The sequence below is a fragment of the Cydia pomonella genome, chromosome 11, assembly GCF_033807575.1.
Source record: "Cydia pomonella isolate Wapato2018A chromosome 11, ilCydPomo1, whole genome shotgun sequence".
Taxonomy (NCBI): Eukaryota; Metazoa; Arthropoda; class Insecta; order Lepidoptera; family Tortricidae; genus Cydia; species Cydia pomonella.
Genome location: NC_084713.1, coordinates 11,232,155 through 11,257,163, shown reverse-complemented (window position 1 = coordinate 11,257,163; position 25,009 = coordinate 11,232,155). Strand labels below are relative to the sequence as shown.

General features: G+C 36.7%; 1 protein-coding gene across 2 annotated transcripts; it reads right to left on the bottom strand.

Annotated features, from left to right (window-relative positions):
- Positions 1-625: 625 nt before the first annotated feature.
- Positions 626-22,746, bottom strand: LOC133522836 (uncharacterized). 2 transcript variants are annotated; one of them, XM_061858301.1, is made up of 7 exons: positions 22,589-22,746; positions 21,477-21,863; positions 8,348-8,559; positions 7,003-7,085; positions 2,153-2,367; positions 1,240-1,382; positions 626-946 (listed from the first exon to the last, which is right to left on the bottom strand). In XM_061858301.1, the coding sequence occupies exons 2-7, from the start codon at positions 21,545-21,547 to the stop codon at positions 768-770; spliced, it is 903 nt and encodes a 300-aa protein (XP_061714285.1). In that variant the 5' UTR covers positions 21,548-21,863; positions 22,589-22,746; the 3' UTR covers positions 626-767. The 2 variants fall into 2 exon arrangements, with proteins under 2 accessions (XP_061714285.1, XP_061714286.1); XM_061858302.1 differs by lacking the exons at positions 21,477-21,863; positions 22,589-22,746 and adding an exon at positions 9,063-9,255.
- Between the last annotated feature and the right edge of the window lie 2,263 nt (positions 22,747-25,009).

The following is a 25,009-nucleotide window of genomic DNA, read 5'->3' as shown; positions in this document are numbered from 1 at the left end:
TACCTGCGTCCAAGAAGGTTTTTAATCTTGCCTACTTTAAACATTGCATAGGTACTTGTATAAGTGTAAATGAGTTCATGTTCGCTAGTGCCATAGACAATATGCAAGTTCATATTAAACATAAAAATAACCATGTGCCTTCATTGTCGCAGGTACCTTACAGTTTCATAGTTTCTTAATGCTTACGATCATGCCCTCATAATACTATTAGATTGCATCATTATTGTAGATAACGCAGGTAATTAAATTACGTGTTTACTTTAGATTGAATGACCTTCATACAAGGAAAACTACTAGAATGGAAATGGAAAGATCTGAGTGGCGATGTATACTTATCAGACAAATCTAATTGTGTGACTATCATCGGACTAAGTGATAACCCACGAAGACCAAGACGTGTCATGACTGACGTGAAAACTCGATTCACAAAAGGTGGCCAAAGTGGTAATATTTAAGAGGACATGGACAGAGTATGTATTAGTATATAATATTCCACAAGTTTTTATGAATCGATCTGTAAACTTCTTTCCTGCACATAAATGCAGCGAGTCATGTTTATCTAAATAGGTAATTATATAGATAGGTATATTTAAAAAAAACAGCGTAGCCTTACCTAAGTAAGGAGGGTCTCGTCATGAATTCTTTTATCCTCATAATGATTCTTTTAAATTGGACTTTAAGTCAACTGCTTATTAATCTTCCTAATTTGAAAGCTCAGGAACCGATTTGCGAGGAAATCATTCTTACGAGATACCCCCAACTGTGGCTTACATAGATGTAGGCGACCAGAAGTTCATCTCCCGGAGTTCGGAGGGGCGCGGGCGGGGGCGGGGCGCGGCAGAGGCGGAGGCGGAGGCGGAGGCAGAGGCGGGGGCGGCAGCGGGAGCGGGGGCGGCTCTGTTGCGCGGCGCTGGCCCGAGACTCTCCACTGATTCTGCGAGGGAACCTGGAAGAGGAAACGAGGTTATATTCAATTCAATTTATTTCAGAAAATAATTCCATATACATCCACTACTTGCGGCGGCGGCGGTCAAGGGGATCGAAGACAAATGGGAACACACTCGCACGATTACAGTTTAATATGAGAGGACAGACCGTTCTTGAAGCCTAACTATGGTCAACCACAAGCGGTAACTCGCGATCACCTAAGATGACGCGTCATTTGCCGGTTAGAATATAATCTACTTCTAGTGCCCTTGGATTCTGCCTGCTCTCCAAGTTGTGTGCTAAGTAACTCACCGTGTAATCTGGCTTCGACGGCGTCCTCCTCGGCGAGCGTGGATGTGGAAGTGGTCAGATCTTTCTTGAAGCCCAGCAGCGCCATGGTCAGCCAGGAGCGGTGGCTCGCGTCGTCCGCTGGCTCGAACGGTGAAGTGAAGTAACTGGAAAAAGAAGGCGTAGGTAAGTATAGTTTCGTCGTCGTCTAAGTTTTTAGTATAGGTTTTTACCTAGAGGCGTATTTCTATTGTATCTGGCGAAGTTTCCATCTACGTTTTCAAGCTGTATTACACTAATCGGTGAATTAAATCCGGAGATAGAAAAGCATCTAGTCTAGACCGCTAGTGAAAAGGATGTTATGAATATGTTAGGATCAGTACTAAGCGTTTTCGTGCGATAGAAACACGTGCTAATCTGATTACTCTGATCTCGATTCTCGCCTATAACAGCGATAATGGCGGTCAGCGAAATATATCGACGATGTTACTCGAACACATGTTTTATGGTTGGGTTACGTGGGTCATCAACATACCAACATTAAAAGGGAACGGCAACGTCTAATAGACCGCGAGCCAGGAACAGATTTCTATTACCATTCGCCTCCCGGGCGAAAACTCATATAGTGGTTAACGGCTATGTATGATGAACCCTTGTGGACGTCAGCTGCCGCTCCGTTGGTGGGTTGAGGATTGGCAATTTACACATTACACATACATTGAGGACATAAAGTGGTAAGGCACGTATTTTTTACATGCTCATTTTACAGCTGACGGTCTTTCTACCGCGATACAACTGGCTGACTTTTTATTTTATTTAAAACAGTATCTTAAACTACCATCTGACAACGTATCAGCCGGGAGGCGATGACTGACGAAATATGCACCTGGCCCGCGGTCTATAAGCATGTGCAAATAATTAGAGATAGTTTCCTTACCGGTTGCCCCTGTTCTTGCGCCTGGAGGCGGGGCTGCCGGGCGGCGAGTGCGCGGGCGTGGCGGGCAGGCTCTTGCTGCCGCGCCGCGCGCGCAGGTCGTAGCGCGCCGCGTCCGGCGCCCGCGCCGCCTGCTCCGCCTCCTCCGCCTCCTCCGCCGGCGCCGCCACCGTGAAGCCGCGCGGGGAGCGCGTCGACGAGATCATCTGGTGCGCGACCTGGAACCATTCATAAACTTGTTAGATTCCGTGACGTCTAACCTCAATTGAAAGTTGGCCGGCTTGAACACCATTGCTTATAAAAAATGTAAAGCATTGCCTACATAAAAAATAATATGATTTCACCACCGGTGCATTTCTTTACGTGTGTGAACGATTATCGAATGTACTTAGGTAAAGGCTTATCAAAATTTGGTGTACTGATTTACATTCATTCCTTTTTTGGGTTTGTGGAGTTTGAATTACAAAAAAATGATAACAGAAAATGATGTCGATATATGTTATTATATTTAAATAATAGATATAGACATAAATGTTAGGGTATTGACTATTTGAATTAAAACCCAAAATTTATTCAACTATTAAACTGTGCTTACGGAATGAAAACAAGGATTGCGAATGATTGAAATCACTGTAAGTAACGTGCGTTTCACCGCGGCAGTGTTATCGCACGGACCACACAAGTGCATGCATAATGCATATAAGCCGTGCACGTGTTTTAAACAGAAATAAAAACGTAAAACTTGTAGGTACCTTTAGTTATGCTAATCTTTTATTAAATCGGAAATCTGTAGATATGCAGTTACCTATTTATCTAATAATTTGAAACAGATGAGATTCGTCATATACAAAATAAATAGGCATTACGCTAGCAAAGCATCGCCTTAGTTATCCGTATAAAATAAGATAAAATTAAAGGTCACTAACTCTTTGCACTTGCACTAGTAAAAGCCGTCTCAGAAGGCCGCCAGGAAGAAACATCGAATTGTCAAATAAAACACCCACTGCCTACAACAATCAAGCACAATCACGGACATTGCCGCTGTAAAAATAACCGACAATGGACACAAAAAAAATTACCAATTTTGCCAGCTAACCATGCAAAAATGTAAAATTGATAGATTTAGTCGTTGAAATTGAACACCTTTTGTTACGTAATATCTAAATAACAAAAGTATTGGTTTCTATTAGCACGTCTTCTCATCTTGCCTTTTCATAATGAGGTCGCAAGAGTGCGTCCCCGATAATATGCGACGAGAAGCGATAGTTTTTAAAAATTCATCAAAAATTGGTGATAAACTATACAAAATGATTCAAAGAACAGTTTCAGCAAATGTTGTAGATTGTTTAAGTATCAAAATTACGTTGAGATTAAGTCGATTTTCAGAGAAATTGTCACTTGTTTTGAAGTAATTTCTGGAAAAAATTGATTTCGTCTAACTTTCCTTTAGACTACTTACTTCAAATTTATAATAAATAATAAATATATATATAAATTATTAAACTTGTAGTACAGGATATGTGTAGGTAATACAAAATTACCATTTTTAGCAGTCCAAACTTTACGAAATTTACAAATAAGAGCTTTAAAATCAGTGCTTTACGCGCGTTTACCTAAACGTCCATCAGAAAAAAAACATTACAATTAAGTGATCGTCTGTTTAAAAAAAAAAAAATTTAAAATCAAAGATAACAAGACGTGCTAATAGAGATCAGTACTTGGTATTTCTAATAGTTAACAAAAGGTGTACAATTTCATCGACTAAATCTATCCATTTGACATTTTTGCGACTAAAATCGATAACGGCCTCTTAACGCAGAAATACCACTACGTTACTTAGAAATTAAAAGTAGATATCAAGAAAAAAATACATACCTAAGCGTCCGTTGGCCGAGTTAATAAACGACTACTACGAATGATTACAACAAATGATGTAATATTTATAAATAATGACAAGTTTGAGAGAGTCGATATTTTAACTTGGTACTCAGGATAACCGTACGTTCTGACACTACTAATGACCTGTACAAGTAATATTTACAAATAATGGAAAGTTTGAAAGATAGATACCGCCCCGAAGGTTATGTCATGTAGGACCATCGATTGCCAAAACCCCGTATCATAGATTTCATAACTATTTAACTTGCTCCTATGCTAGGATAATCTATGTTTCTTGTAGAATTCACAAATTGTATTGTTACTAACTCAAGATACTTCACTTGAATATACAGAGGAAACAATAAAGAGTATAGAAATGACTACAATCCCAATGATGCAATGTTTACAAACAATGGCAAGTCGCAACAAAGATAAAACTTGCCGCGAGAACTGGAGGCCAATTCAAACTTAATCTTGAGACTTTGTTATTTGATTTTGTTATTATTCACCCGCGCGTCTCACTTAGCGCCAATACATGTACGGACAAATACAAACGTAATGCACGCGCGGGTGATAGCTAAATTACATAATTTTGATATCATTTAGATGTCAGTGTCGTTCGAATTAGTCTTCTGGACATATCCAATCGACCGTGTGTCTTAATGTTCTTATTCTTACTTCTAATATACCTGAAATAATACCTGCCTCAATCAACAGAGTATAACCACGAGTGTAATGTTGAGAATTGAGAACCTACCGCGAACTCTAATAAAGTATCTAATATTTCCCAGATTCCATATTTGTAATAGTATCTTGTTATTTTTATTGATTGTAAAAAATTGACATGTAAAAGTGCCCCCGTCGCCTATTCGCTGAATAAATGTTTGTTCATTTATTTATTTAGTTATCTGCCTCTCTATTGCTCTTGCACATTCGATCGATTAAAACAGATATCGAAATGTAGCAAGCCTTGGAGGAAGACATCGTGCCACGAGAACTGATCGTGTCGTGTTAGAGCGACCCCCTGCTCAGTCCTTTATCAGTCTTCAAGTCGTATCAGGCAATTAACCTAAGAGTAATGAGCAAAAGTGTATCTAGAGGTGGGATTGAGGTCAAATAAACTAAATATGTATAAGTATGGATATACTAAGGAATAAGTTAAGGTGTAAAACAAAAAACTTTTGTCTTAGTTTACTCAATGGAATCGCAACTCTCAATACCTACCAGCTACATACTCATGAAATATCATAGGACATTTATGAAATTGTACAACTACGCAAATGCTAAAAATGTCAGCCATTATGGAAGTCGCTCTCATGTAACGCTGTAGGGTTTTGTATAAGTAGTTCCATAACCACTATTACAATGATCATAACAATAAAACAAGTGAGATGGCGCTTTTCTGAACCAGCATTCTTGTGAACGTTAACTATAATATACTATATATTATTTGGTGACAGTCACTAATACACGACCATTAATAAATAGTATGATTTCATAGAGGTTGTATGTCTGTTATATTATTTACTGTTCCAAAGTAGTGCGACTAAGCGCGGTTTGCTTAGATTTCATGGCCCTTGTGTACCTAACCTATGAGCAACAATAACATTACTGATAAGCATTACAATAACAGAGATACTAGTAAGCGGTGAACCAGAACATCAATTTTTATACACGTGTACCTAATTACTGTTAAACAAAGTTATTCACAAATACCTACAGATAACCGATGAGCTGCAAGATATGATTCATTTTATTCAATTGACAGGCGTATTCCTATTTTAATTCTATAATTAAAATTGGAATACGCCAGGTAGAATTATACCTACGGAATTATATATGTCAACACATTACGGTTTTGTATAAATATTTTGAACATAATTTCGTCCTACAAAAGCACTTTGCCTTCGTTCGTAGTCGTATTTTAAGGTCAGAGATATGACGATACCTATGGCTCTTTCTTACGCCTGTTGTACCTCGATTAAACGTTACTTGGAGGGCGACTCGAAATATGTAATCTTATCACGAAACGGTTAACTGTCAACTGTCAATAGTGATCACGTCCATAACCCGAGTGAGATGCCCTCCACGTTTGGTATGATAACGCACAAGAGGAAATCTAAATTTCAAATTCCTCCACAGAGGCCAGACGGTAGATGCAACCTTAAATATAGCATAGCATATTGGGAGCGTGCACGACTGTCACGCAACCTAGTGTCCGCAATTCTAGGGGAAAACGTCAATTCACTACATCTTATAAAACTACTCCAAAACTAAAAACTACTGAACGGATTTTCATACGACTTTCATCTATCAATAGAGTGATTCTTGAGGAAGGCTTAAGTATATAACTTGTTAAGGTTTTGTGTAAATTGTTTAGAATATAACGATGTTGTTGGAAAAAATCTCGCTGGCTAGGAGCTTTAATCGAAAACGCTGCATAATCCGTTTGAGCTATAACAACACAATGTATGGTGGGGTTGTTTCTCATTCATAGGTCTACAAAAAAGTCCGCGATGTGAATTGTCTATCTTTTAAGGATAACTTACTATATCCATTCTTAACTTCTAGAAAAAGATCACGTAATATGTGGCATTTGCAAAGCTATTTACATGGATACATTATTAACAATTATCAAAATAAATACGTTAGTTATATTAAGCATTTCATACAGATTACAATGGTCCCTTACACCATACAATTTAAATGAATATTTCAGGAGTAATCGTAAATCAAAGTTTCATTTCGAGCCATATAATTGTACGAAATGTTAAAGACGCTATCCGCAGTTAGTTCAATTTTTTACCACCTTATGCGCTGGGATCGCTTTACTTACCCCCACCACGCACTTCGCACGGTCCCAATAGCATAATACCTGAGAAGAAGACGACTGCTAACACTACTTTATTACAGACTTCAACTACTACAAGGTGTTTCACTATGTTAAGATCGGTAGTGTATCAATATTAACCAACCTTGACAACGGAGTTGCCGCACGCGGCGCCCTCGCCCTTGAACTCTTCGTCGGTGCCTAGCACCTTCGGTGATATCGGGTTCGCTGTAATTACAATCACAGATAAATATCCAAGCACTATCGACCGATACCTACACAAATCGACCACTTGGTCCCTTGTGTCATCACGATAACAATTGTCACCTGACATTGAGAATTCACCATACATTGCTGGTTCAACAAGTAAATATTGGCGCTATTTTCCGACCCAGAATTGTACAGGGAATGCCAGTGTCAGGTGCAGGTCAGGGGCTAGTACTTTTGAGGTAAACAAAATGTTAACAAACATAAAGATTACGGTCTTTATGTTTGTTAACATTAACAAGACGTTGATCATCGAAAATACCAGTCTGAGTAATAGTATTCTTTTGTTCATTTAGCAGGATACTTGTGTTAGACGCATCGAGTCCCAATGGTTTTGTAAAGTATACTAAAAATATGTCTAATAGTGTACTCTAAATTCAGATTTAGTATATAGTTTTCGATCAAAGTTTAAATTTTTGCTGTATAGAAAACACCAATAGTCTTTCGAAGAAAATATTAATTAGTATGTACCAGTAACATAAATCTAGTGCATTAACCCTTTGACACAATTAATGTGTACCTATTGCGTTAATCGGTCTATTAGAGTGATATTGGTGTGAATGATCGAAACAATTAGTCGTGACCTTTTTACATATTGAAACGTTATTTAGAAACCGGATTTTGTTGTTGAAACAACAAAAACCTAAGCATTTTTTTATTACTCATTTAAATACATCATTGACGTTTAAACCATTTAGAATTTTAAAAGCATTGTATTGTTTAAAGCATTGTTATATGCTACCGTAATTAAGATTACTTTCGCTTTATAATTCTGTTCTCGTATATCTTTTATGAGAATAAATCTCTCCAAACCTAAACCTAGAATGTCAAATCCATTGACATCTGTACCCCTAGTGTAACTTTGATCGACATCATAACGTGACGAACGCGTTTGCGTTAAGTCTCATTTTGTATAGGATTTTGAGTTTCCAAAACGTCCCGCTTGGCGCGCTCTTTCGAAATCCAATACAAAAAGAGACTAAACGCAAACGCGTACGTCACGTTTGGAAATCGAATTTATTTACACTAGGGGTACTGAATTACATTGAAAGAACAGTCGAGTTCATCACATGAAAGCCAATACCAATGCCAAGGTTACATTCGCAATTATTGCAGTCGACTAAAAAGCTACGTACGCATTTTTGTGCCTTATTTCAATGAAATTAAGGTTAAAAATGCACGAAAATTTGAAGTTGATGAGCAAACTATAATAAAAGACTTACCAGCTGTGTTGATTGGCGCGATGCCGTGGAGCACGTCTTGGCACGGCTTGGTGTGCTTCGACCAATCTTTCTCTTTAATCCCGGTTGGTTCTTTGACGATTTTCGCGACGTCGCGCTCTAGGTTGGCTCCGAACAAAGCTTTGGTGTTGGGGTATCGGATAAAAAAGGCGTCATCCTGTCCGGGGGGAGAGGCGGCGAAAGGCTCGAAATCTCTGCAAAGATAACGATGAGTTAGTGATTGTAAACGGTGACTTCAATAGATGTAAGATAAGCAGCAAAGTCAATATCGCAGCGCGACACAGCAACAAAAATCTATAAATACTAAATGGGAAAAAATAAACTAGTGCGCCAATTTTGATGAAATTGGACATGTAGCAAGCTTTAAATCCTATGGATGGACATAGGCATATCCGTATGTGTTAACCAAGTATTTATTGTACTGATACACAGAGACAAAAGTATGATACAGAATAGGCAGTACAAATTAAAATGTACGAGTAGAATCGCAACTCTTTCCGCGCTCAACTAAAATGTGATATTGATAAATGTAAGGAAGTAAATACTTTATTGCACGAGAAAAATGAAATGTATGCTACGTTAAGACGCAACATACGCACAGAGGTCCCTGGCAATCCTATCTAAAATGATAACACAAACAATCGAATCGACACAAAACAATTCATAATACAATGCCATATCAAGTTAAAGCACTTACGTAAAGTAATTGTTGACTTGTGCCAACACATTACGTTGTTTTCTAAACATCTTTTAAACAATTTATAATATACACAAACGTCCGTAAGCCACACACCGTACTGTCCTAAAATAAGAGTGTGCAAAAGAGAGTTTATTTATATCTGAAGAGTTAAAACACACGCTCTTCAAGAGGTGGCGCTAATATAAAAACTATAGGCGAGTTTAATAAGCGTCACAGACTGAAACCGCTGAATAAGCGCCGATGCTTTATATACCGCGTTGTAAGCACATAAACAAGTATCTAATCTCTCGATAACGTTTCAAAATAACATTTATTTTGCTAGTGACGTCACTATATGCACGGGCCAATGGGAGCTAGGCGCGAACACACTCCCTCGGCTAACCGCGTGACTTTACGTCACCCTCAGAGGCAAAAAACGCTTTTAATGAGATTAGGCACTTTCGTCGCCAAGCGTTGGATGTGTGCGGGAGTACCATGAATAATAACTTAAGCGCCTGCCGCACCAAGGTCCATATTCTCTGAAAACAATAAGTAATTGAAGCTTCAAGAGGTCAAAGACAGGACGTCAACGAGCTCAGAATAGCGTCACGTCACAGGTTAATCGCAAAATCGTCGGACGCCTAGTTTTTGGCACAAGATTGAAAGAAGTTAAAATAATTCGTCAGTGTTGTAAAACTTTCCACCTATTGTTTTTAAATAAACATTGAACAACCGCTTTGTAGGTTATTCTTGTGTTTTACCGAAAATATCAAGTTTGCACCTAAGGTACCACACCTACTCTACTTCTATATTTTAATGAGGTGTGCCAATAAAGAGTATTCTATCTTCTACTCTCTATCACGAGGTACTCATGTTTTATAAAAAATGAAATCGTTGTCTTTGAGTGGTTATTAAATAATAATTAATATTTTAAATTGCGATTTTTACTTCGAAAAGTCAAAACGATTAGCAACTATTACCACGTCACGTTCATCTTTTTTTTCTCAATATTTTTTGTGCTAGTCATGCACGATGTAATGTAATATAATTATATATATATATATATATATATATATATATATATATATATATATATGTATATTGCACAATACAGTCAACAACCCTATTGGACTTACACCCTATTGTCCCTATTGTGCTTGTGTCTTTTTATTTGCTTATCCGTTGCTGTGTACTATTTATTTATCGTATGGCAATTACACACTTATTAAATCAACATTTAAAATCAAAATGTCAAAGTGTACAATTTTGCAAATACAGACTCGCGTGTTTGTCGGGTTTTTAAAATCCTCAACTGGTCCATTATATCTGGTAACAGGGCACTGAAATACCATATGATGTATGTTCTGTTCCGGATCTCCACACTCGCACGCCGCCGACTCGCTCCCCACTTGTGCCAGAGGTACGCAGTTTCCGATACCAGTCCTTAAACGGTTCAATGCACACCATATTTGTCGACTTTCATTAAGCCCTTTGGGCCGTTCCCGTGTGGTAAACTCAAATTCCCATTCTTTTTCCCACGCTTGGCTATCATTCCATGCCGGGTTGTGTGTATGGAAGGTTTTCGCTGGTGGATTTCGGGACTTAAGTCGGCTATTTCTGGATAGGCAGCAATAAGTTTCCAGACATTTTGGTGATCTCCCGTGATAGGCATTTTTGTCTGCGGATTCCTGGTGGTGTAATGATGCTTAGAGCCGGTAAACAGTAAGTAGGCGTTGGCATGATGCAGCCCGAGATGATTCTCATCGTATAGTTGAGCTCGACGTCCACTCTGGCGACGTGTGCACTGTTCATCCATACAGCACATTATTCTGCCGTCGGATAGACGAGGGACATAGCAGTGGTCTTTAAGCAGGCAGCACTGGCGCCCCATGACGTCCCTGTGAGCTTTTGGATGATGTTGTTCCTAGTCTTCAGCTATCCAGACAACTTGTCAAGATGGTTCTTATATGTTAGGCTCCTATCAAGCGTTACACCGAGGTATTTCGGGCAGAAATTATGACGTAGGACTGTAGCTCTGAATCTAACTTTAAGTTGGTTTTTCGCTAACCTGTTTGACAGATGGAAACAACCGACCTCTGTCTTGTTTCCACCGCTGGAATTCGGGCATAGGCGCCAGCGGTGGAAATATTCGTCCATTACCTCTAGGTCTCTTTCCAAGATGACTTCTGCTGTTTCTAGACGCCTGGTCTGAGTTACTAGGGCTAGGTCATCAGCATTGCCAAACTTTCGCGAGGTCGTGGCTGGTACGTCATGAATATAAAGATTAAAGAGCAGGGGATTGTTGAGAATCCTTATTTTACTCTACTGTTGGCCCAGATGAACTTGGAACGGCCTGTCTGTGAGAGCGTCTTTTATTAGTCTGAATATTCTTAGGCATGGAACAGTTTCAAAAGTTTATACAACAGACCCTGACGCCACACGGTGTTGTATGCAGCCGTTAGATCGATAAAAGCTGCAGAAGACTTTGTTCCCGATTGAAAACCGACCTCAATGTGTGTTGTGAGGGCAAGGAGTGCAAGGACTTGGTCAGAACAATTTCATTTCGGTCTGAAGCCAGCTTGCACTTGTGGGATTTCTGAGAGGATAGTCTCCGATATACGATTATAGATCAGGCGTTCCAGTAGTTTGTAGTTAATGCTAAGTAGAGCTATTGGGCGGTAGCTATCTGCCCTATCACTGGGTTTATTGTGTACTTATTTTTTGCGACAATAAATGACATTTTATTTTTTAAAGAAACCTAAATCTCAGATTAAAAACTGAAAACAATCCTAATCCTAATTCTAGCAAAATCAATATTTGAAAATATGTCGATGGAGTAATGTTTAACTCTTTAAATTACTATTTAAAGCATTAATCAATAAGGGGGAATAATTAGCAAGTGGGTAGATAAGTGGTTTTTGAAAAACACTCATTTACTGTCAACTTGTTTTGCTAACAACTGAGTTAATCAATAAGACAAACTTATGATGACATAAACAACTGTCTAACGAGAAACATCGACGATAATCTATAATATGTACTATCAATATTGACAATTGTGATATTGTGGTAAAGCAAATATGATATTTCTAGAATAGAAAATAACAAAGAATTCATTCATATTTTTTAAATATAAACAAGCAATATGTTAGCTGAAGTACCATGTACCTGATGTACCTACCGTGACTATCCTTATCATTTAAATTTTTAGATTAATGTTGCTGGTTCAGAACAACGACCGATAAATTATTGATCTCCGTGTGGGGTGATGTATTACAAAATAGACACAATGTATAGCCACGCGGCCCAACTCCAAGGCACCTTCAATGTATTCAGACTACACAATTCCCCTAATGAGGGCGCCACTGGAGGGTTCAACGCAGCCTAAGACTCATTCTATAAAGATTAAAAATTGCTCAAATGAATTACTTTCTCGGTGTTACTCACTACGTAGCCGTAGGTATTTTACATTTATTGCAATAGTAATCGTCGTCGTCGTGTTACTAAGGTCTTTAGGAAAAACAAGATAAGTTTGATAAAAAGTGATATTGTTTTGAATTTGCGTCCACAATTAAACAATACGGGTTATTGGTACGATTCACCTCTAGCCTTGATAAGATTGGTATAATAAAACAATAGCGATTATTTTTAGAGTCAGACCATCCTAACTCTGCAGAGTTTGAAGTGACAACGTGTCAAACGTGTGTCAATTCTCCCCCCATAGCCTGGAGAAAATTATAATGACGGGCAATGTTTAAGGCACGTGACCTCAGGGTCCATCCCCTTCGCGATGGTGTGCCCAAATTACTGCACCTATACCAGTGGTGGGCAAAGTAAGGCCCGCAGGCCAGCTCCAGCTCGCGGTAGGATTTTATCCGGCCCGCCGCAAATCCGTCGAAATAATTTGTATATGACCCGCGAAATAATAAAAAAAGCATTTTTGCTGCAATTCTGGCCCTCTTCTGATATGTCTATGTACTAGCTTGCCCATCACAATTAAAACTGTACGAGGCCATACGCTTGGCAAGGAATAGAAGCCTATGGATGAAGCTGGTCTTCAACAGAATAGTGTAGCAAATAGTTATCTAGTGAAATACATACAAATAAAATTATTTCTAAGAAGTATAACGAACACAAACAAAGTGACTTATATGAAGTTATGTTGTACAAGCCTAAATTAATATCCTAGCCGCCCAATGACCCGTTAAATGGCCTTCTCTATCCTAAGTTTAAATTATATACCTATTAAAAGTATATGGAACAGAGTTGCCTATTAGTTTGAATTTAGATTTGAAAATCACTGGCAATTTCATTTTCTTCGTATAATGGTCGACTAGAGGATATTTAATGTATTGCATGTCAATAAGGATTGATAGTGTGACGTCACGCGCGTCATTCGGCCTTCTGCGGTGGCAGCATGGTTCCATTTTTATCACTTGTCACTATGCCCGTCACTTTCGCGCTTAAATGCTTGTTAGAGAACGTGACAGACATGGCGAAAAATAATAAAACGCCGTCCATCTTAGCCCTACAGCAGTGTTAAAATGCAAAAACAGCATTTCTTAGTGATATATTTAAAGATCAGTATATTTTAAAGATAAGTTATAACAGCAGATGATGAGGTTCTACAATCTTATACACATCTTTTGTCACATATTTTTGTTAAACTAAAAAAAAATACATAAAAGAAAAGGAACCAAGGCTAATTTCCCTGCAACGTAAAAGCAGCGTAAAACTAACAAAAGTACAAGTAGTAGAAGGTAGCAGTTTTTCCGCGATACCTAGGCCACCCAAAAGTAATCCAGTAGAGATTGTTGTTAGTATTGAGTATTGAGAACATCACTTTATAAAAAAAAAAAAAATTGTTATAACTATCTTAAACCGTTTCATCTATAGAAGAAAAACTAACCGAAAAATACCTTCGTTAAATTCTCTCATCCTAATAATTTTGTTCTGAACAGTTTGCATTTGTAGTAGGTTAGCCTACATTCCTCAGAGCGTGGCCTCGAAATTGCTTAGACTATGTTGCAAGCCCGCCACGATCCGTATCGTCTACTATATCTAGGTATTCCTTCCTGCTACCTTAGGTAAGTATACTAGTTTGAACAACGTTGCGTAAAGACAAAACTTTTTAGGAGGGCAATGCAGTGACAATACCAACGATAAAGAAGAACATTTTCAATATCATTAAATTCATTAATATTCATAAAACTGTTATGTAATTTAAATTTTACCGTAAAATTCTTCATTAAATTGATTGGTGAAAAATGAAAACAAAATCACCACACTAAACACTTAAATATATATTTTATAACCAATAATCAAGTTAATAATTATCATACAAACCAGATATAACTTAATTGAAAAGGCTATTTGAAACTGATGGTGATGACGTCTTAAGTTGTTGACAGTATCAAAATACAACATGATTCCGTTTAGCAATGTAAATAAACAAACAAAACCATGTGACTTGGCCATAAGTAAAAAAGGTAGGTCAAAATACTAGTAGGGGTCTAAACCTAAATATAGAACCTTTTTAGATGTAGGTACCTAATGCACAGTCAGGAGATGCCACACACACAACAACAATCGCGTGGACATGAAACTACCAGCAGCCTTTTAAATACCTACTATTTCTGCAAACAGTTTATAACTGTTCGTGCGAAAATGATTTGTTTACCTACTTAGGTTAGGCTGTAGTCGTGGTTAATTATTTGCATTATTCGTTAAGTTTTGAGTATTCAGTTTTGTTTCTAGACATTCATTTAAAATACCTGAAGGACGATCTGGATACATAGGGGAAAACATGATTTCAGTGTGTGAAAGTGTACTTATCAGAAAGAAAGTAAATACCAAATGATCAATCAGACCCGTGTCACCAACTTATCTTTAAATGATTTATGGCATGAAAAGCATTTACTTATCTATAAACAATAACTCAAGCAACAATCGTTCTGACAATATGTTGAGAACTTGAATATCAGTTCCTGTGTGACGTCACTATCAAAAAATCGAGATATATTAAAAACAAAAGTGAAAGCTTATCGATTTGTGGCCAGTCACGATGACAATTGATATAAAGCTATCAGGGTGCCTACTTTTATTCACTGTGATAACTGATAAGAAACAAAATGATTATATTGCTGCGCTGTATTGGCCAATGTCCAACTCTAGGTAGAAACGAGTAGAATACATATCATAGCCAGTTTAAATTTAGACCATCGATGTCTGCAACTCGTAAAACTGTCTGTTATAATAAACCACAAACATTTGAGGAAATTATAAGACTAAAATAGGTACTTATTGAGGCTCGTTAAAACGGGCTTCTAATTTTATATGTACAAATGCAAAGGCAATAATGAGCCATTTTTTTTTACTTTATAGATTCAGAAGCCTGGTTCAATATTGGTAGTCAGCATCAACTAAATATTAAATAAATATTATTGACTAACAATAAGTCCCACATTAAGCTCAAGAAGGCTTGCGTTGTGGGGTACTCAGACAACTATATATATATAATATACGAATACTTAAATAAATAGCAAAAACCCATGACTCGGGAACAAATATCTGTCCACATCACACAATTACATGCCCTTTCCAGAATTCGCTTCCAGGACCATCGGCTTCATAGGCAGGGTCACTAGTAGTGACTCACTACCCAATAGGCCAGACCGGTCGGCCATCAAATAGATCGTAACAGCGAAAGTGGAATATATCGGTAGATATTACGACCATCACTATCTATTGGAAGCTGACTGACTGTACATGCCAAACAATAGTGACAGGAACGAATATTCTAGCTTAATTTAGGGATTAGGGAAGTTCATTTTATACAATATAAAATTGCACCCACTACAATTTTATTCTAAAAATAACAGACTTTCGACTAATGATAGGTAAGTACTAAATTGGTTTTTTCTTGGAATGTAAGTAGAAATCTAATTAATTGTTAATTAGATTATTACTTACATATAAACACGAATTACGGGAAATTCCAAGATCGATTGCGATAGACGTGAACCGAACTCGTTTGCCGTGATGTGACGTATTTGCCAAGCCCCCTAGGTTGTTTTGCAATCCAATAACAAGCGTCAGTTACTAGGCAAACAGGTAGATCGAATACAAAACGACAGTGTATATTAGGGATTGCAATCCGGTCCGGCGGATCCGGTAATCCGGCCGGATCCGGCACTTTTCAGAAGCTACCGGATCCGGTAAAAATCACCGGATCCGGACAGGATCCGGTATAATAAAAAAACGCCTAAATACAGCACGCGCTGTGCGTTTAAGATGAGGAAAAGGCAACGGATACGAGGTATGAAGTTGAACAGAACAAAAAACGAATGAAAAAGTTTAAATTTAGTAAGATAAAAATATATTTATTATGACGATGACTGGGAACAGAAGAGGATTTCTTCTTCTTTCATGTTGGTGGCACGATATGACGATTACATAAATACTGTAATAGAAGGAAAAATGAAAGGATGGAGATGCCATGGAAGGCATTTGTAATTTATGCTAAAGAGAAGGTTAATTTCGTGTCATAATGTTGTGATAGAAGATTAACCGACTACAGTTGGGCTCATCAATATGTGTGAATGAAGAATATATGATAATATTGATAAACTTTAGTTTTCTCCGATATATGTATATATATGATAAAATATAGAATATATATTCTTTTCTATTCAAATTAAGGAGAGAATCTTTTGTCTTTACAATTTCATCCAATCTAATGCAATTTCCTTCATCTCCTGGTACGTGCTACTCTACGTCTAGCCAATTCTTTATTTGATCTATGTAACTTTTCTTAGGGAGTCCCTTTCCGCGATGGTTTTCAATCATACATTCTATTATTTTTCGCATGAGATCGTCGTGTCGTGTGTTGTTCCTTATAATTTGTCCAATATACTTTTCCATAAATTAAAAAAAAGTACAATTTTTTTAAGTCATACAGTCCACTACTTTTTCTGACAAATAAATTAGAGCGCATTTAATATCATAATTGGTTAAAAGTAAAATATCTTCGTTAAAAGTAATAAATAATAGTAAGCGTAGGAGTTTAAAATAGAGTTCCGGTTACTCTGGTTATAATATTAGCGGAAAATCGTTGAGCATTAGACTTTTTGTTTGCCGCGATATCTATTGTCGAGTAGCAGTACTGAGAGTTCCGCTACTCGATGCTAGATGTCGACTACGAAAATAATAAGCGTTTTGGTACCAAAACTGATGTATGGAGTGAGCATTCTATGTACTTCTTATTTCTCTATGCTAGAATGGATGTCAACGTTAGAGTTTGTGAGGAAAGAGAAGAGTCGTGGAATGTATGGGGCCCAATACATTCCACGACTCTTCTCTTTCCGAACAAAGAATTCAATCAAAGAACAGTTACGAAAACTTGTCCTTTCAAGGAGCTCCAATTCCCACCCCACATCCCATCATCAGACTTTGGAAACTAATCAAATTTATAGTTGTAAACGAATATTTGAGCACTTTAGAATGGTTAAATATAATAAATTACCGATTTAAAATTTTGTTTTTAAAATGATATTGACATTGTGACACTTTTTAATACCAAGTTCTATTTTATTGTTAAGAAGTTATTCATTAACTTCAAATTATAGATTTAGGAATACGTATTACGCAAAAAATTAGAAAAATATGTCATTTAATTAACTTTTATATCCCTATACCAAACCGGATCCGGTCCGGCCGGATCCGGCCGGACTACGGCCAAAATCCGTCCGGATCCGGCCGGATTGAAAATCAATCCGGTTTGCAATCCCTAGTGTATATGCATAAGTATTTCACATGACAAAATGTTGACAGCGATTTTAAGTCCAGTGTAAATGAAGATTTTGTTGGCTTTAATAGGTATATATGTATTACCTATTAGCTAACAGCTCAACAATAACAAAGGACACAAAATAAATCTAAATGGTGGAGCAACTCCTAAAACAAGCAAGTTTTATATGTATGTATGTATATCACCTTCAATTGCTTCGAAATAGGTATTTTACCTGTATCTGATGATTACAGTCTTAGATAAATTAATGTATATTGCATATTTTTTTATGATCGTAATTATATATGTAGATACCTATTACAACTATTACAAGATCCTAATCCTGAAGCAGTTAACCCCCATGGAATGCACAAGGGTGAAGGGTCCCGTACGAGAAAAACCAAGACATTTCGCTTATGTATGTATAAATTCAACTATGTATAAATTATAAATTGTATATGTAACGTACACTAAAAAGCGCTTAAGAAGATTCTAAAGGGACCACATCATTTTTTATTTTTTTATTTTATTGGTATTCAGGATAACAACAGCCGTAAATATAACTAAACATATAAATGCTTACATAAAAGAAGGCCAATGACAGTCATCCATTAAGCCCATCAAAAGCCTATTAAGCGTGAAAAATGTATATGTAAACATGTTGCGGGATGGAGTGACTCCAGTGTAGGTAATATGGTACTGAGTGGGAAATCGAACTAGACGTGATCGTAATAAGCTGGTTCTTCTGTATATAATAGTTGTAAACCAAAAATAACTCCTGACCAATAGAAGACGAAGGTTTTTCGACCTTTCCTTTTACACGAAATCTGTTTCCGTCTTAGAGAAATTTGTTCTTTTGCGCAGTTGGCAAGCTTGGATTTACAGTCAAAAACTTGGCTACACATTCCTATTGTAATGGGAAATGCAGTTGACATTGTTAATTAAATACGGCGTGACGCCACACCTATCTTGTTGATACATCGTATCTTATTCCTTTGTAAGAACGTCGAAAGATTTTACCTATTCCTTTGACGTCGAATATACTCGAAGCATTAAACGTGACAAAGCGCCTACAGTAAAATCAACAAGGAATTAAGTAAGTACGAAGTTTTTAGGTACATAAAGTACTTCGTCACAGCATGTGATTGTAATATTGTGACTGGGACTAGAGGAAACAGCATGGGAATAAATAACAATAGATATTCATATAGAACGGAACATTACTTTCAAGGTAAATAAAGCGCAATATTCGCATAGGTATTTTCCTCGCTTTAAACTCCATGTAAATGTTAGAAGAATACCGATCGCAACCTACCTAGTTGAGAAAAATAAAGTCCAAATAAAATCAAACTTGGCAAACCCCAGAAAATGAAAGCAATACCGCGGTGCCGCCCTAGTCGCACCGTAAAATAGTATACCCCCTTATTCATAAACGTCTACTAAAGTTAACAAGCCGCTAATAAATGTTTGTCCCTTTCCATCATACCAATACGTCGGAAAAGGACAAACGATTATTAGCGGCTTGTTAACTTTAGTAGACGTTTATGAATAAGAAGGATAGAGTTTGCATCAAGTAAGTAGCCCAAACCAGACTTAACCAGAGCATAAGATTAAGCAAAATCTTCTCCGAACGTTTTATAGTTACTTATGTCCATGATAGGAAATAATATTGAATTGGTTTGCAAATTTTAATGGATGTGATCACATCATTGGTGAGGCAGACAACGAAAAGAGAGAAGAAAGCGCAAGTTAGACAGTAGAATGCGATTCTCTTACTCTTGTTCCTTGTGCAGTAAAATTCAGTCCTGACTGTGAGATACATGGCATCTCTACATGAGTTTCCACATACTTTTTAAAAGATAACATGTTTCGTCTGTCCTATTCATTATATTAGTTATAATGATCTTACAATATCAATAAATATAAAAACTTAATAGCCAGAATTAGGAATAGGAAGAGTAAAATGACAACAGTATGGAGCCACGTAAATAAAACTGTAATTCATAAAGTCATTTTACACCGAAACCCGGTAATCTTAATAAGAAAATACACACGCTCGGAATCAGTGGTGTATAACAATGAAAGAAAGAAAGAAAGAGTATTCTTTCTCACGATTCTGGATATGAGTTTAAATAAAAAAAGATATATTTATTTGATTGTTTCCATTCTTATACCTACTTTATATTGATTAGATAACTAGGTTGTTTTTATCTTAAGCGTCAGATGTGTAAATATAGACTGTGACGTCACAAATGCCGTGCATATCAAAAAAACATTGAAAAGATAAATATATGTACTATATGTAGGTATAATACAAGAAATAAAACGATATAAATCATTGAGCTTTTAACTTGAGGTCACAGGAAAGTCGATACTACTGACATACAGGTATTTTAGTAGATACCTATTAGAATTTCATGGTCCTAACAAAGACAAATGTAAAAAACTAGCTTCTGTCCAGGGCTTTGTCTGTGAAGAATTAATATTTCACAATTTCAGAATGCTACTTCTGGTACAAAAGTTGTGTCATGTCCTTACCCAGGTTTTAAAGCATATCCATAACAAATTTAATCTAAATTTGTTCAGCAGTTAAAGTATGAAGAGGTAAGAGACAGACAAGCAGAGTTACTTTTTCATTTATAATGTTATATGTTATGATTGGATTTAGTAAATAACTTAATAGTACCTTGTACCATGGTCTCATTAGGCTCTTTGTAAACCAAAGGTCTTTTAAGGATTTTATTTTGGTGTAAAATATGCATACTTAAGGCTTAAAACTATCATAGCTTCCAAATAAAATCTATAGACATAGATAGTAACAAAACTTTGTTGTGTATGCATTTTATTACTACTTATAGTTTATTGCATGTACTTGAAATAAATATTTATCAATTTGTTACTCATAGATTCACATGCATGGCAGCTAGTGGTGCCAAATCATCAATTATACAAATACATTTCTCTGAGAACTGTACTTCTCTTTACTCAAAATATATTATAAAGCCTTTATAGAGCTTTTTGTCTTATAATAAACATTTTTATAAAACCAAAGACCAGGTTTCTAACACAGCTTAAAAAGCTTTATTGAGTCATATTTAAAATTAGAAGTATTCTCTCACCTTGAGGTTGCAGTGAGAAATTGGCATTTCGCAAAATCTAAAATTACTCAAATAGATTTGGCTACATAGTGCAAAATGCAATAATATTTAGTAGTTCATAATACTAAACCCTATTCTATTCTCTGTTTACAACTATAGGTATGATGCCTACAAATACAACAAGTAAATATTTAAAGACAAATTGCTAACCAAGGGCACAACTACGACACAACACTCCATTACAAGCCTTAGCTGAATGCATGAAGGTTCATATTAAATAATAACTGTGCACATCTATGGACACTTTTGGGAGTCACACTTTTCAACATACAAGATAAGAAGTGAAGATTTGAAAATTACTGTGATATGATATTGATTACAGTGCATCATTGTTAACACATATCAAAAATGCCTGATTTATAATGTTTATTAAAGTTTGATAGTTTATTTCAATAAAACCTAAAAAGGAATCAGTTCATTTAGCTTGAATTTCGGTAAGTTAGATATGCACCAACACATAAATAAAGCATAAAATAAATCACTCACCGAGTAGGTTTCATCTTCATCCAGACAGGCAGGTTGAAGCCATCCTTAATCTCAGCATCACTGGATGCCATTTTTACTTCTTGTATGTTACAAAATAATAAGCTAAACTATAACTCTTTCACAAAATAATAAGGCAAATGAATCACTAGTAAAAAATATATATTCAAGAGACACCTGTTGACTTGGTGTGAATAAGACTGAATAAAATATTATCTTGAGCAGAAATGATAAGGCAGACTCACTTATCAGTGTAGGATAGAAACATATTGGGGACACTTGAAATACAAGTTTATTTGATGACTAAAAGATAATAAAATACAATATTGAATATTATGTTCAGGATATTTGGGTTTCAGTTGATTTTAAACCCTGATTCGCAGAAGTCATCTGGAAAGAAAGTATAATATTTAAATATACAGATACTTTTTTACTTATAATACTGCCACCCTAAGCCAAATGGATGTATGTCTAATTAAAATTGACTGCAAACATGTATACCTTTAATTCTTCACCTGAAAATTTCCTTTTCAATGTGATTTGTCCTAAAGATACATCCATTTAGTTTAGGATAGCAGGATAACACCACAAAAGAGCCTTATTTGCGATGTCAATAACTAGCTAGAGCTAATGTTTTTGGTACAGTTCCAATAACAACATAGGTTTTTCTTTACTAAATTGGTTCAAGGTGGGCTTAGATAATCAATCACATCTCAATTTATAATATGTATATTATAATGTGGATGCATTATTAGCATAGGTGAGTAGGTTACAATCTGCACAACTGTAATGCAAACATTTATATCGTACTTGATAGCCACTTAACGTAAATTTGCTGTGTAGGTACATGTAAGCTCAATTGCTAGTCATGGACAAAGGGCATTTAAATATTAAATACATTTATTTTGATCTTATGCCGTTTAACACATGCATAATGAATATTACGGTTTGGTTATTGATTGGATGAGGAAAGTTAACCTATTAACATGTTATAACGATATCTAAAACCCTATTACGACGGTAGCTAATCAAAAGTAAAAATATTCAACGATCATAAAGATGTGATAATTTCCGCTTATTATGGTGACACTATGATAGATAGAAATTGTACTTACACTTTTTAAATTAGAATTTTTATCACAATTATGGAACATTTTAAAGTTATTATAATTAAACCAAATAAAGGAAACGTGTACAAAAGCTTAATCGAGCACACAGCGTTAGTAGAAGTGGAGCGTTCTTGAAATCTTGATTTATGTTGAGCCGTCAAATAAATGCCATTCATTTATTGTCCAATCCGATCAATCCAATATTACACTTCCTAGTTTCCATTGGTCAGTCATTGTGAATAGGTCGAAATGACATTGCCAAGTGTAAAAAAATATTTTTATGAGAAAAAAATCGATTTTATTTTACATTTATGGACCGAATACATGAATACACGATTATCTATTTGTGTCATATATGCCATTTGCACAAAGAGTAGTATAATATATCATTTGCCTCGTATGCCCGCTCAGTGGGGACCCGGCTATTCAAAGGCTTTTTTAGCACGCGTTAAAAAATGGAATGCCCAAATGGATAACCATGTGCCATGCATGTATAGTCTGCCAAGCCATTTCCGTCAGCAGAAAAAAGCGGCACATTGAAAAAAAATTTGGAACGATAACCCTATCCATAGAAAATTTGAATTTCGCACGTTTTTCTACTGATAAAGTTGTTTGACAGAGTATATATAGTTCACACGAGGGCGATGGCGGTTTCATGATGCGTTGTTGGATTTTCGACTTTCGACTGTTGACCTTTAATCTAATTTAACGTGTGGAACTTGTAACGTCAGGTTTTAACGCAACATTTTTTAAGCTTTCGTGTGAATAAGGCCTTAATTTGTGTTGCTTTGTGCACTGTACTATCCATAGACATACAATATAACGTCCTATCCTATAGCCGTGGCTGATGCATGCCATTGATTATGGAAGGTAGACGCAAGGAACAGAATCTCCTTAGGCAGAACTGTTGCAAAAGTGTTCAGCTGTCAGCTATAAATAATATAGTTGGTCAAACCAATTTGTCAGTAAATAAGAACAATAAAAACTATACTCATCCTTTTCTTTTGGATGCTAGTACTAGTGTAAGACAAAGATAGTATGACTCCCTCTGTCTATGTTTGAAATGAGATAGCCCTTTGACAAACTATAGTTCCAAATCTTTTCAGAGTAGCGCTGGAGTATCTAAGAACGTAGGCGTTATTGACGGAGTGAAGTGCGCTGTCTATGATTCAATTTTTTTCTGAGTTATTGTAGGTATTGTAGCGCCACCTATTTATATTGAAAAAAGAACAAGTTACCTAGCAACTAAAGACTATTCTGTTTGTTGACTGTCTAATGTGTCAGTGTGCAAAAGTGTAGTAGTGAACACTGTTAGTTATATTTATTTAGTGTTGTTTTGTGTGTGTGATGTGTTTAGTGTAATTGAGAACATTTGTGACTCCTATCCGACGCTGCGTGGACTTACGCGTAAGTGGTTACGGGCCCAGCTGCCGGAAATTTGAAAATAAAATGGAGTTGTCAAAGATTTCGATCACCAAACTAGACGACCACAATTGGGTTTCATGGAAATACCGCATGCTAGCGCTGCTCCGCGGTCATGGACTCATGGATATTGTGGAGGGCAACACACAAAGGCCAATTAGACCCTTGGTCGGCAGTGGCGAAGGTGATGCGGCAAATGCCGTTGCTTATGCTGCTGTACCAGCTGTTCATGCTGCTGCTTTGGCAACATACAACACGGAAATAAAAGAGTTTTTAAAGTTGGAAAGTACAGCCCTACTTTTGATAACAACTAACATTACTGATGAGACACTCGGCAAAGTAATAAGGCTGTCAACACCAAAGGAAGTTTGGGAAGAGCTCCACAGGCTATATGAGGGTGCTAATGAGGATCGGTTATATGATCTGTGCCTTGAATTCTTCCAATTAAAGAAGGAAGTCTCCGACGACATGGCAACTCATGTGTCAAAACTAAAGAATTTATGGCATAGACTTAAAGAGGAACTCCTTAAAGAAAAACAAGCAGAACTTCCTGAGGTATTATTGATCTGCAAGATTCTGGACACTCTACCAGAAAATTTTTTCGCCTTCAGATCGAGTTGGCTATTGATGGCGAAAAAAGATCGGACAGTGGAAAACATTACGAGCCAGCTTTGTGCACATGAAAAGGCGCTTCTCGCTAAGGATACTCACGGAGAGTCGAGCGGCACGGCATTGACTGTGAGAATCGGCAAGAAGGTAGCCAGAGGAGACACATCGAAAGATGCAAAGAAACCTGCAAGTAAATTTAAGTGTTTCGTCTGCAAAGAGGTAGGTCACTTGAAGAAGGATTGTCCGACGCAAGCAAAGAGGGACACTCAGAAGAAGTCAACAAGCACCAATATGATGCTGCTCACATTGAGCTCGATTGACACTATCGCAGATAGTGAGGGCTGGTATGTAGATAACGGGGCTACGCACCATGTCACTATGCGCAGTGACCTTTAT